Raw genomic sequence first — 12591 nt, 5'->3', positions numbered from 1 at the left:
AGCCCTGGAAGTGTGGCGTCCAGCCGTCCCTCCCTCCAGCCTGCTCACGGCCCTGTGCTGAGGGGCCACCGCCTGTGAGACAGCGTGGGGGGACGTCCTCGTCCTTGTGCTCCACATGCACCTGGGGTGCCCTGCTGATTCCCACAGGAGAGTCCCGCCTGGGAGCAGAGGGTCTGTTCAGTTTGCCAGGGGCCATGGCCACACTCGTGATGCCAGCGCCTTGGGAGGCTGAGGCGGGAGGCTGAGGCAGGAGGCCAGCCTCAGCAACTCAGTAAGACCTTGTCTCAAAATAAAAAAACAAAAGGAGGAGGTGGCCCAGTGGTGGAGTGGCCCTGGCCAGGCTGAGTACCAAAAGGGAAAAGGAGAAAGGGGGATCGTCTGGTTTCCACATTCCACAGCCGGGTCCTGTGGTGCCCACTATGCCCACCCTTCCAAGGCTGTCCAGCCCAGTTCTGCGGTGAGCCAGGGCCTGAGCCTGGACCTGTCCACAAGCCTCTTCTCACCCTGGGGGTGTCCAGGCCTGTGGCCCTTGTCCACCTGTGCTGGCGCGGGTGCTGACCCGGGGTGAGGCCCCTGCAGCCGGGCCACAGGTGGGTCTGGGCAGCTGGAGTCCCAGGACTTGTGGTGCCCGGTGGCTGAGCCCCTCTCGGGCCACACCTCAGCAGGGAGGGCCAGTGGCCTCCGATGTCACTGGCAGGCCCCACCACACCTGTGTCTCTGCGCCTCGGTGCTTGGCAGGTAGAAACGCTGGAGGGTGATTTATTACAAGGAAATGAGGCGATTTAATCTGAGTGAGGTTCTTCGCGTTTCCAATAGGAAATCGTGTGGAGTCGGGGACAATGAGGGGGAACACGGCCGTGTAAACACCAGCAGGCGTCTCGTCAGGGCCCACCAGCGGCCGCTGCTGCACACGGCCGTCCCAAGGGAAGGGTGGTGGGCTTCGTCCCCTGCCCATCGATGACAGCCACTCCTGACCAGTGGCCCAAGCTTGTCACCTCCGCACGAGACAGCCCCAGCTCTGGAGCAGCCTTCTCAGGCTGTCTCTCAGAGCACAGGATGGACCGGCATCGATTTCCCTTCCCCTGTGAATGACTGCAGGGAGGGCAACGCCAGGGAGCGCCCCCCAGGAAGCAGGATGCGGGACACTGGAAGAGGCAGCCTGTGTGGTCCGGGCTGTGTGGTCCAGCCCTCGGCTCAACGGCCAATGGCAGGTGCCCGGGAGCCCCTCCTGTCTGCGGGCAGCCTGCCACTCTTTCCAGGGATGAGGCTGCCGCTGCTCCCTGCAGAGCAGCCCTCTGTCCAGCCCTGTCCAGCCTGCAGGCCGCTCCCCGACAGCAACCCGGCTGGTGCTGGCAGCCAAAGGGTCAGGGACACCTGTTGGGCCCCACTCCTCACCCTCGCGCCCTGCAGAAGAGCTGCCCATCCCCACCCTCCTGATTGGCAGAGCCCGGAAGTTTCCAGGCCATCGGTTGCCACGGCTCCCTGGAGACCCCTCTGTCTAGTAGTGCCCCAGCCGCTGTCCCACCAGCCCTGCGTGGGGTGGGACTCAGGAGGACCTAGAGGGCTCCACCCCCCACGCCTGCCCCGGGGGATCCTCCTGGCTCCCGCAGGCGCCCCACCTACCCGCCTCTGCAGCCACACCCAGCACCCTCTGATAGGACAGAGCCACTCTGCTCTGTGACAGCCTTGTCCCCAGCCCGAGCCAGCAGAACACCACAGCAAGGTAAAGAGCCCCCTGCCCCCTGTAAGTGGTGGCTTAAAACCCACGACCCACGGGGACGCTGCAGGTCACCGGCACCGCACCCACCCACACCAGCCCCAGCTCTCGGCCTCTCCCAGGGCCTGGCCTGCTCCTGCCTGGACGCCCTCTGTCCTCTGCCTGCACATCCCAGCGCCGCGGGCGGCTGTCTGGCCTGGCCACCAGCAGCCTCTGTGGAGCTCCAAGGTGACAGGGCCTCTGAGCCTGGCTGTGAGGAGCCGCCCAGCCCCCGGGTCCTCCGCAGTCTGAGGGGGCTCCCAGGCGAGACGGCGGCCGGCCAGCGCTTTCACACCCCTGGCCATCCCAGATGTAACAGGCAAGGACACCAACCGTGTCACCCCTCGGAGCCACTCCCGCAAACGCAGGCCGACTGGAGGCTGTGCCCTGGGTTTACAGCCTGAGTCTCGCATCCACACCAGGGTCTGGCTGCCCAGCGGGGTCCCTGGCACTGGCCCTGTCCCTCGGCCACAGTGTGGTCCTCTCCTTGTCCTCCCCGACCCCAGACATCCCCCCAGAGGACGTCTCCAGGTCAGCACTGCGTTCCCAGCTGCTGCGGACGTGTGCTCCGTGGCCTCTGCCCCTTACCTGTCCACTCCGCCTCCGTGTCCTGTGGCTGCCTAGCAGAGCCCGCGCAGGGAGCTGCCGACCCACAGAGGCCAGTTCTCCTGGTTCTGGAGGCCGGAGGTCTGAGACCAGGGTGTGGCAGGGCCCGACCTTCCTGGAACTCTGGAGGACCCTCCCGGCCTCGGCCACGGTCCGGGGCCCCTCGGCCGTGGCCACCTCCCTCTCGGCTCCCTGCAGCAGCCTCCCCAGGCCTCGCGTTCCCCAGGACACAGCCGCTGGCCCTGGAGCATCTCACCCAGGATCCCTCTGCAGACCCTGCTTCCCAGCGAGTCCCCAGAGGACAGGGCCAAGGACGTGGTACCTCTTCAGGCCACCGCCAAGCCGCCACTCTGGCCTCTCTGCCAGGAACAGACCGTGCCAAGCACCCAGTAGGCCCTCAGGACGCTTGGGAGTGTTGGAAGCGGTGCCTGGTGATGTGCGAGGCTCCAGCCACTTCTGAGCCTCAGTCCTGGGCGCAACCCAGCCCAGAGGACCAGGAAGCACCGTAGCTGCTTGGGTGGACGGGCCACCACCCCGCCCTGGATCTGAGTGACAGGGGAAGCCATCGGTCAGCTCAGCAAACCCTGAATTCAGAATCCAGCTTCCCAGGGCGGCCCTCTCCAGCTGGGGCAGGGCAGCCGGCCACCCAGGTCCCCTCTCCTGCCCGGGCTGGCTCCGGCCTGGCTTCCTGTGGGTCTGAGTCACACCTTCTGCAGGACCAGGTGCCACTGCCAAGGGAGCAGGCTCAAAGGCTGGCGGATCCTAAACGCCAGCTGTCATCTCTGGCACCTCTCCTGAACCCGGCCAAGGGCCACCTCCCCCGGGCCTGACGGCTTGGAGGAAGTGAACCCAGGCCACCACCAAAAGCCACCTGACGCTTGGCCACCCGTGGCCTGCGGGGCAGGGGAGGAGCATCTCCAGGCATGGCCGGGGCGAGCGCCCTGAGCTCCAGGCCCTCCTGTGGCCAAGGTGCCAACTGCCCTGCGTGCAGCCCTCGGCCAGCTCTTCGTTGTGGCTCAGGTGGGACTGCTGGGCGGCACACACGTCTGCCTTGTGACTCCAGGGTCAGTGATTCCTGTGGAGACACCTCCTTCATTTCCAAGCAGCTGGTGGCCTGTGGGACATCCTGGTGAACTAGGGACAGGAGCCTCCTCCTTCCTCAAGACCCTGCCCGTGGCCCATGGCTGGGCTGCAGAAGTGCACAACCTGCGCAGCTGTACTTGGCAGGGCTGGCTGCCCATCACCTCTCCTTCCTCAGCTCCCAATGCAGGCAGGAGTTGGCAAAAGAGGCTGTGTCTGGGGGCATGCTGCAGGCCCTCCCGCCCTGCTCAGAAAACACCCTGAGGAGAAGCCCTAGGCTCCCCCGTTGTCCAGTCAACACACCTGGGAGAGGCTGTAACTGTGAGAGATTCTACAGGGGCTACTGCAGATGTGAGGCCCTCAGTGGGTGGGGAGGGCCCCAGCAGAGGTGTGGGCCAGGCCTGCCCGGGAGCAGCGTGGGCATGTGCAGGCCTGGGTCTGGCCCCGTGCGACGGTCGTGGTGCTGGGGCTGCCTGTGTCTGGAGAGGGGCTGCTGGCGCAGGGCTGGGGCTGAGGGCGGCGCCGGCTGGGGCTCCTGGCTTCAGCACAGTTCGAGGGGCAGCATGTGGAGCCAGGTCTTCAAGCCACAGCGTCCTGTCGTGGCCACAGCCGTCATGGGGACAGGCTCTGGACTCAGTGGCCAGCAGGAGGAAGGCCTAGGGTTCTTTGCTGAGGTTGAGTGTGGGGCCTCCTCATGGGGCGCACAGGGCTGCCGTGCCACCGGAGGCCACGTCACCCCTCTCCCAGTTGCTTCTCAGGAGTCGTAGGTTACAAGTCCCCGAGGCCTGAGGTCTGGCTGCTTGGACCCAGGCAGCTGCACGCAGTAGGTGCTCGGCAGCGCTGCCCTGCACCTGCCCTGGGGCTGCCCGGGACCCAGGTTGTGCTGGCCCCTTCCTCCCCGGTGCCCGGTGGCCGTCTTCCCTCTGCCTTCTGCTCGGCCCTGACCGGCTTCAGCCCCTCCTGCCTCACCTCTGGGCCCACGTGGGTCCGCCACGAGCTCAAGCCACTCGGGGCCAGGGGACATTGGCTCCTGGGTCCCAGCACAGAGAGTGCGTGGGGTGCTGCCGCGGCACCGTCCAGCAGTGGGCTGCCCGAGGGAGGTGTCGAGGGTGTCCCCTGCTGCTCCAGGGTCTCAGGCCCTCTCCCAGGGCGGCAGTGGGCCCAGGCCCAGTGAGGGCCGCGAAGACCGGTCGGGTCAGGGCAGTCCATCCCGTCAGAGGCCGTGGGGCTGGCCCTTGCTTGGCACAGGTGACCGGTCGGAGCCGTCACAGTCTGGGGCAGCACAGTGGCCAGTGTGGGCTAGAAAGGTCTTGGGTGGGTTGGGAATGGCCGAGAGGACTCCAGGTGGGTGTGGGAGGTGGGAGGTGTCCCCAGGGGTCGAGGAGGGGGCCGGCGCCCCGCGCGGTGGTCCCCACTGTGGATGGCGTCCCGAGAGCTGCCGCACTGCAGGAGGGCACAGGGCCTGCGCCGTCCCCGCCTCCTCATTGCCGAGCTGAGGCCCTGGAGGTGGAGTGGCCTTCAGTCAGAGCGGCCACCATGCAAGGACGTGCCTTGCCCTGGGTGGTCAGGGAGACAGTCAACAGAGGTCCAGAGTTGGCCCAGAGTGGGTCCCCACAGAGGGGCAGCTGGCAGGGTGTGACACAGGCTGCTGGGGACTGGCAGGGTCTGGGCACCACTCGGCCGTGGGTGGAATCAGCCAGCCTATGTCTATGTGCTGGACACAAGGTGGGTTCACCCTGAGCCAGCCACTGTCCACCTGTCCCCAGGGCAGGTGGGGCCATGGGCGGGGCACCCTGTGTGGGTCACCCTTCCAGGTTTCAGGGAGCCGCTGACCGGGGAAATCACTCACGGGGGAATGGGCCTGCTGAGCCCGCTGTCTACTGAAGGCCACAGCCGCCACGCAGCTCCCACGGGCGCCCAGAGCCCTGTCCCTCGGGCCGGCCGCAGGCCCTGCCTGGTGGCCCTGAGCAAGCCAGGGGCCTCGGGGGCAGTGGCCGGCTGGTAAGCAGCAGAGAGGACCTGGGGCTGGACCTGCTGCCGGGCCCCGACCCACGGCCAGCCCCTAGGTTGCTGTGGTGCACCCCGTCCCCAACCCCGTGCCCTGGTGGCCCGTCGCAGGACGCTGGGGCCTTCCTAGTGCATCCTCGCCAGCAGTCTGTGCCACTAGGGCCGGTGCCCTGTCCAGCTGTGTCCCCCGCCAATCAGAACCTCACTGGCCTCCCCTGTTAAACAGGGCCGAGGGGCTGCTGCCTGCCCCTCCCTCCTCCCCCAGGGCCGCCCTGTCCAGGTGGCTGTGTTGGACACCAGGGCTTGCCGTGTCTGTAGGTACAAGCCTAGGCCAGGCCCAGCTGCCCCCCCTCACAGGGACCTCTACCGTTGGCCAGCGCCTCCCCAGGGCGTCTGCGGCCCTCTCTGTCTGGGCCTCTGTCGTGGTGCCCTGTCCCCTGCTGCCCCTGGCCCTGGCTGGCCTCCCTCCCTCCCTCCCTCCCTCCCCTCTGCTTCCCTGGGCAGGGCCTTCCTGGCTCCTGACTGACTTCCGGCCACCGCTGGGTCCTGGTGGGGTGTGGGTACCTCTCTCCCTCCCCCTCAGCAGGCCACCAGGAGGCGGGGAGGGCGGCAGTGGCCCCGAGGGCGGCTCACTTCTGTCCTACGCCCGCCCGCGCGAGCCTGGGGGTGGACAGCAAGCGGCAGAGTGCCGTGTGAGTGAGAGGAGGCTTTGGCAGGTAACCGAAGTTGGGCTCCTTGGCGTCTTTGAGGAGAGAGATGCCATGCCTTCAGGGGACAGCGCGGCTCAGGTCCTTGCCACAGGGTAGCCGTCTGCCCGTGCCTCCGTCCCTGGCCACCCACTCTCCTCGGAGGAGCCCCTGTCCGCAGAGGCATTGCTGTGACCCAAGTGGCCCGGCTCCTCTTGCCGGAGCCCCTCCCCCGCCGGCCTCGGAAGTCCCTTGCTGGCCTCCGGAGGCACAGCGCTGGCTGCTCCCGCCTGCTGCCCGCCCAGCTGCGGCTCCCCTGCGCGGGATGACGCCCAGGCGGCCGCCGGCCGCACAGTGGGCTCGTCAGATGACTGTGGGGGCTCCTGCCACACACCGCATTCCCTAGGACGGAGAGGGCGGGGCGCGGAGGAAGGCACAGGTCCTGCGTCTCGTGCCTGCCGCGGCGGCTCGCGAGCGCGGAGCAGGGGAGCCTGCCTTTCAAGCCCCTTCCAGAGAAAGCCAAGCAGGACCGCCGCCCCCGGCTCTCGGGCTCCTCTCCTCCGCGTCCCTGGAAGATGCGTCGGGCCGAGGCGGGCCGGGGGAGCTCCTGTACCACCCGCTGTCCCCGCCACCGCCGCCTCCCGGGCCACTTACTTTCTTCGCTCTGGGCGGCGGTGTCCTGGCCAGCCCCCGGGCGCCTTGAGCCAGCCCGCTCTGCAGCCGGGCAGCGGCTCCAGCATGCATGAGTCCTCCCCCCTGGCTCCTGCGCCGCCCGCCCCCCCCACATCCCATTGTGCCCCGCTCGCCTATCCCGGCAGCCCCCCCAGCTCCTCCTGCACCTCGCGGCCGCCCAGTCTCCTCCATGCTGCCTGGATCCGGCGAGCTGGGTGATTAATTGGCTGTGATGATGAGCGTCCCCGGCGGAGGAGCAGCCACCGTGATGATGATGGGTTACAATAATGGTCGCTGTCCCCGGAATTCTCTCTACAGTGACTGCATCATCGAGGACAAGACGGTGGTCCTGCAGAAGAAGGACAATGAGGGCTTCGGGTTCGTGCTCCGAGGGGCGAAAGGTAAGAGCGGGTCCCTCTGCATGTGTGTGTGCGCCTGTGTGGAGACCGTCCCCGGCTCGGCCACCAGCTCGGAGCAGCCTTTCCCGGGCGCTCGGTTGCTAGACAACAGTGCTGTTCAGCATGCCGCCTTCCCCGAGAAGGAACACGGCTCCTTCAGGCATATTTTGGATTTTCTAGACACGATATTGCTCCGAAGGGCTCCTTCTCCCTCCCTCCCCCACCGTCCTCCCATCATGGGGATCAGCTGCTGTGTGCCGTGCTTCAGGACGGCCACGCTGGGGCTGCTCGAGCCCCTGGGCTCCCACACAGTCACCAGCCCCAGGTCAGCCCCGGGATGCCGCTGTCTGGAAGTGGCCTCAGCTCCAAGGGCGGCAGGCATCTGTGTGCTTGTCTCTAAGGTGACTTTGCCAAGGGAAAGTGGCAAGATGGTCCCCTCGGCCGTGGACCCAGCTGGCAGCACACACCCCGGGCCTGTGGTGGGAGGCTCCGGGATGCGGTCCCTGGGGGCACAGCCACCACCTGCCCTTGGAAGTGGGGGACTTTTCTTCCAAACTAAGACAAAATGGCACCCCCCCCCCCACGGGAGGAGACACCTGCCCACCCCGTGTGTGGCCCAGCCATGGGGAAGTTTCACCCGGAGCCGCGCTGCCCTGCTGGGCCCCACTGAGCCCAGGGAGCCTCCTCCCTGCTGGCTGCCCACCTGCTGTGGGCGCAGGCGGCCCACCGAGGTCTGTGCAGAGAGAGGCTGACTCTTCCGTCTGCGGGCGTCCCCTCCCCCTGCCCGGCGTCTTCCCGGCCTCTGCCCGCCCCCGCCCCTCTTGACTGCCAGGAAAGCCCTTCTCTTGCCCTCAGTTCCACGGGGCAGCTGTGTGGGCCCCAGACACCAAGCCTTGCTCTGCTGAAGCGGGAGGCCCGGCCCTCCTGTGCCACTGGCCACAGAGTGGTCACCGAGAGCCAGGCTTCCCCTGGAGAGGGTTGACCAGCAGATTCCAAATCTGCAGCCCCCCCGAGGGTCAGCCTTCTGTTGCACCCATGTTCCGCGACGCATGCCCTGGCCCGCGAGTCTGCGTAGACGTGAAATTGGCAAGTGCCTCTGAGCGGAGTTTCTCAGCGCCCTGTGGTAGGGGAGGAACTTTTCCATTTTTAGAACTGAAAATGTTTAGTCACTGGCGCTTTAAAGAAAATGACAGGCGTGTAGACATGTACCGCAAAGCACGCTCTTCTGTGGCTCCGGCAGGGAGGCCCAGGAACATGGTGGAGGCGCCCTCGTGCAGTTGGCGCCACGGCCCGGCCCGGGCTGGCGTTGGCCAAGGCCTGAGGCTCCAGCCCTTCCCCCAGGAGAGTGGGCTGGGACCACCCTCCCCACAGGGGATGCAGGACCCTCCCCGCCAGGGTCCCTGGGGAAGCGGGCAGGGCGTGGGGCTCAGCTGGTGACCAGGTGCCTCTTGTTTTCCCAGCCGACACCCCCATTGAAGAGTTCACGCCAACACCGGCGTTCCCAGCCCTGCAGTACCTGGAGTCCGTGGACGAAGGCGGGGTGGCCTGGCAGGCCGGGCTGAGGACCGGGGACTTCCTGATCGAGGTAGGGACTCGCTGTCTGCGCCTTCTGGTTTGGGGAGAGCACCGACTCTCCGTGGGGAGAGGGCCGTGAGGAGGCCCACAGCCGGTGCAGTCAGGTGCCCTGGAGCGGCCACAACGGGGGCTGCCTCCACCTGAGGGGGCTGCTTCCTTGGCCGTGTGTCGGGGCTCCGGCTGGGAGTCGTCGGAAGTGAATGTGGAACGTGGCCGTTGGTCTTGTAGAAGCTAGGAAGAAGGGACGCGGCTGCCGTGACGTTGGGGATCCCTGGGTGGCTCAGTTGTGTGGAGCTGTGTCCAGGGAAGTCGGCAGGGGCCTGTGGTCTGTGGCTGAGAAGTTGATTGATTTACGGTTGTTGGATGGACGTTGGTCTTCAAAGACCAAGGAGCGTGGCGAGAGGGTGGCTGGAGGTGACAGCACGGGAGGAGCCCGCGTGCCCGGAAGTTTGGAAACAGCTCCTCCTTTCAGAGGCGCCACTTTGAAGAATGCCCCTGGTGGGAGCCCCCCGCCCGCGGACCCATGTGGGGTGTCGACTCCCTAGTGCGTCCGAGCCCTGGCCTCTGTGCGGATTTCAGTGTTGCTTTCCATTCCACCTGAAGGGATGGGCTACTCTTCTGGAGAACAGAAGAAGGTGTGCTAGGTTGGAAACGGTCAGCGGGTTTGGTGGACTTGGATGGCCCTCGTGGGAGGTCCCATCTCTTAGGTGTTCCCCTGTGTTCAACCTGAGCCCTGCCCGCCATGTGGGGGACCTGCCACTGGTGGTAGCACACGTCCACCCTGGCGCCAGAGCCCCTGAAGCCGTTTCCCTGCGTGATGCCTGAGCTTGGGACTGACGGCCCTGCCAGCCGGGACTCTGCTCAGGATCTCTGCAGCCTTCCCAAGACCCTGAGAGGCTGACGAGAACCCAGAGCAGAAACTGCGGGGCCAGGCCAGGTGGAGAGGAGTGTCCCCTGGTCGTCCTTGACCCCCAGAGCCTGGCTGTGGTAGGAGAGCGCTAACCGTGGTCCCTGGGAGCTGGGGCGGTGGAGGCCCCTCAGAGCGGCTCCCTGGGTTCCCTGGGTCTGTGAGGCCTGGGTTGAATCATCCTCTGTAGGATGCAGTTGTGATGTAAATCCCCTTCCTGGCGGGGAGGCGTGGCCTGGCGCGGGCGGGGCCGGGTCTGTGAATGGTGAGCCTGTGCGTAGAGCAGGGCCGGGCGGGCGGAGCGCTGGTGCGGCTCTGGGTTTTCAGTAATGAACGGAGCTGGAAGGCAGGAGCTTCCCGCCGTTGTTTGGCTCCTTGGATTGTTTCCTCCATCAAAGAAACCTGGTCTGCTGAGGCGGAGGGCGTTGCTGTGCCTGGACCCGGCCCCAGGGCCCGGAGGGGGCCGTCCTGCTGGGCTGACGCCTCCTGGGGTTCTGGGCTCCTTCTCAAACCCCTGGGGGTGGCCTTCACCTCCTTCATGAAGTCGCCCCTGCCATTCCGGAGCAGGTCTCGGTGTGGGGGAACCTCTGGATTCCAGGATTCTAGGCACAGCTGGCCCTGAGGCACATCAGGGCTGTGTCAGAGCCACGGTGTCCCACGCGACCTAAGGCAGACCTGGCCTCCTTGGCACAGTCCCCACCGGTCACTGCAGCCTGAGCACTGAGGGGCCGGTCCCCTAGAGGGACCCGCCTCCTTCCAGTCCTCTTTCCCCTTGGGTGCTTGCGGGTGAGCGGAGGACCCCTGCCGCGGCCTCCTGGCCCCTGGACTTGGCCACAGGGCACCCAGTCCCCCGAGGTGTGGTCCCCAGCAGACAATCTTCTGTGTTTGCAGCAGAAGCTCCGACCTTGGGGGATTGTCTGAAATAGCCTCACGAGTCCCAGTGAATGTCCGCCTTGGCCTGAGGCCACCCCCAGAGTCGGTGGCATTTCTGAGCTCTGATCAGGCAGGTCCTTGTCCCCCATGTCCCTTGGCAAACCTGCTCTTCCCTCTGTTGCTTGAAAGAGCCTCGAAAGTATGTCAGACTTCTTATTTTCTCTGTAAAACGCATGCTGAGGTCTGAACCGCGGGGCCAAGCGGCCTCCTCTGAAGACAGCGTCGGCTTTTAAAGTCCCCGGCGCCCACGGAACTCCATTTTCTGTCCTCCAACTTGGTCAGCCCGCCCTGACCCCGTCACCGTGCTGGGCACTGGACCCGTAATGAAGCCTCCCGTCGTGCCTGATTGCCTTGGGGTTCACCGTCTCCCCCGCGGAGGCCTTGGGAAATTCGTCCTTTGTTTTGGGGGGGTTTTGATCCCCACCCCCACCACCACCCAAATCAAAGTTGGGGGTGAATTCCCTGTGACTGGCTACCTTCAGGTTGGGGATTAGGAGGGACAGACGGTGTCAGTGTGCGCTCCGTGAACTCGCTCTCAGAGGTGAGGAGGGTGCGTGCGCCTGTGGGTGAGGATGCCTGGTCACGGCGGCCCAGTGGCCCTGCAGGGCGGTGTGTGATCTTCTGTCCCTGTCCTCGGGCGGGCCCCAGGACCCCAGGGGATGCTCAGTCCCACGTGTGGAACAGCAGGGTGTGCCTGCCTGTGACCCAGGTGCCTCCCGCCGTGCACTTCCAGTTGTCTCTGGGCTGCTCGTGACGCCTGACGCCACATGAACACTTGGTCAGTGGTTGTCATATGATGTCGTTTGGGGAATAATGACGAGGAAACCAGGGCATCTTAGGACAAGCAGAGGTTCAGAGGGGGCCTCGGCCATCTGGCAGGGGGTGTGGGCTGGGGCCGCGACCTGAGGGCTGGCTGCTCCCTGCTGCGGCCCCTGAGGGCGGTACCCAGGCTCTCCAGGCAGCGGTGGGAGGTGGCAGCCCCCAGGAGAGGGCCCGGAGGCTCTGGCGTTCACAGTGGGCAGAGCTTCCAGGAGGCGCTGGCTTTGGGCCGTTTGCACTGTCTCCTGGAGGCCGTCATGGGAGGCCAGCTTGCTCCACTGGATGGGGCGGGAGATGTCAGAGGTCACCTCCGAGTTTACGGGAGTCCTCAGGAGGATGCGGAGGGCTCGCGGGTGGAGGTCGGGCTGCCCCTCCATCCCGCAGGGCTACGTTCAGACTCGTCCTGCTGCTGTGGCTGGGTATGGGAGTCGCCCAGGCCCCAGCCACCTACTGACTCAGAACCATGAGATGGGAGCCCAGGCTTCCAGGTCTGGGTGCTAGAGTGTTGCTGGGCCCCGGGGACAGGCAGGGTGACCACTGCTGGTCTTGCGAGTTGGCATTTTGAACCTGGTCCCCTGGCCTTCCATCCAGTCTCTGGGTCCCATGTAGACCCAGAAACCGTGCTAGCCTGGTAGGATCAGCTGTCCTTCCACGCACCCCGCTTGGACACCTAAGCCTTTCCTTGAGTCCCTTCATAACTAGAACACCCTGGATCTCTCCAGAGGTGGTGGCACACACCTGTAGTCCCAGGGGCTCAGGAGGCCGAGGCAGGAGGATCGCGAGTTCAAAGCCAGCCTCAGCAAAAACGAGGCGCTAAGCAACTCAGTGAGACCCTGTCTCTAAATGAAATAGAAAATAGGGCTGGGACGTGGCTCAGTGGTCCAGTGCCCCTGAGTTCAATTCCCCACACCAAAAAAAAAGAACATATCCTGTATCTCAAAATTACTCCATAAGGCAGTTCCACGGTCAGTGTCCAAAGGGCAGACAGCACCTACAACAAGGATCAGAGGAGGCCCAGTCCTTTGTGGCCACTGATGTCCCTGCCCGGCCCTGTGCTGTGCCCTCTGGTCCTCACAGATGGCCTCCGTTGTGGGCACCATCTTAAACATGAGGGGACTGAGGCACACGGAGGCCAGATGACCTGCCCAGGGT

At 65.7% G+C, this 12591-nt stretch overlaps 1 protein-coding gene across 9 annotated transcripts in view; it reads left to right on the top strand.

Annotated features, from left to right (window-relative positions):
- Shank2 (SH3 and multiple ankyrin repeat domains 2) overlaps positions 1–12591 on the top strand; it is a 355852-nt gene that overhangs the window by 242776 nt on the left and 100485 nt on the right. For all 9 annotated transcript variants that reach the window (XM_077108956.1, XM_077108955.1, XM_077108953.1 and 6 more), the window contains 2 exons: positions 7126–7208; positions 8666–8790. In XM_077108956.1, coding sequence (XP_076965071.1) covers positions 7126–7208; positions 8666–8790 — 208 coding nt within the window. The remainder of the gene's footprint in view (positions 1–7125; positions 7209–8665; positions 8791–12591) is intronic.

This window comes from Callospermophilus lateralis, chromosome 2 (genome assembly GCF_048772815.1).
Source record: "Callospermophilus lateralis isolate mCalLat2 chromosome 2, mCalLat2.hap1, whole genome shotgun sequence".
Classification (NCBI taxonomy): domain Eukaryota; kingdom Metazoa; phylum Chordata; class Mammalia; order Rodentia; family Sciuridae; genus Callospermophilus; species Callospermophilus lateralis.
The sequence above is the reverse complement of the archived record's forward strand: the minus strand, read 5'-3'. Positions and strand labels throughout refer to the sequence as shown.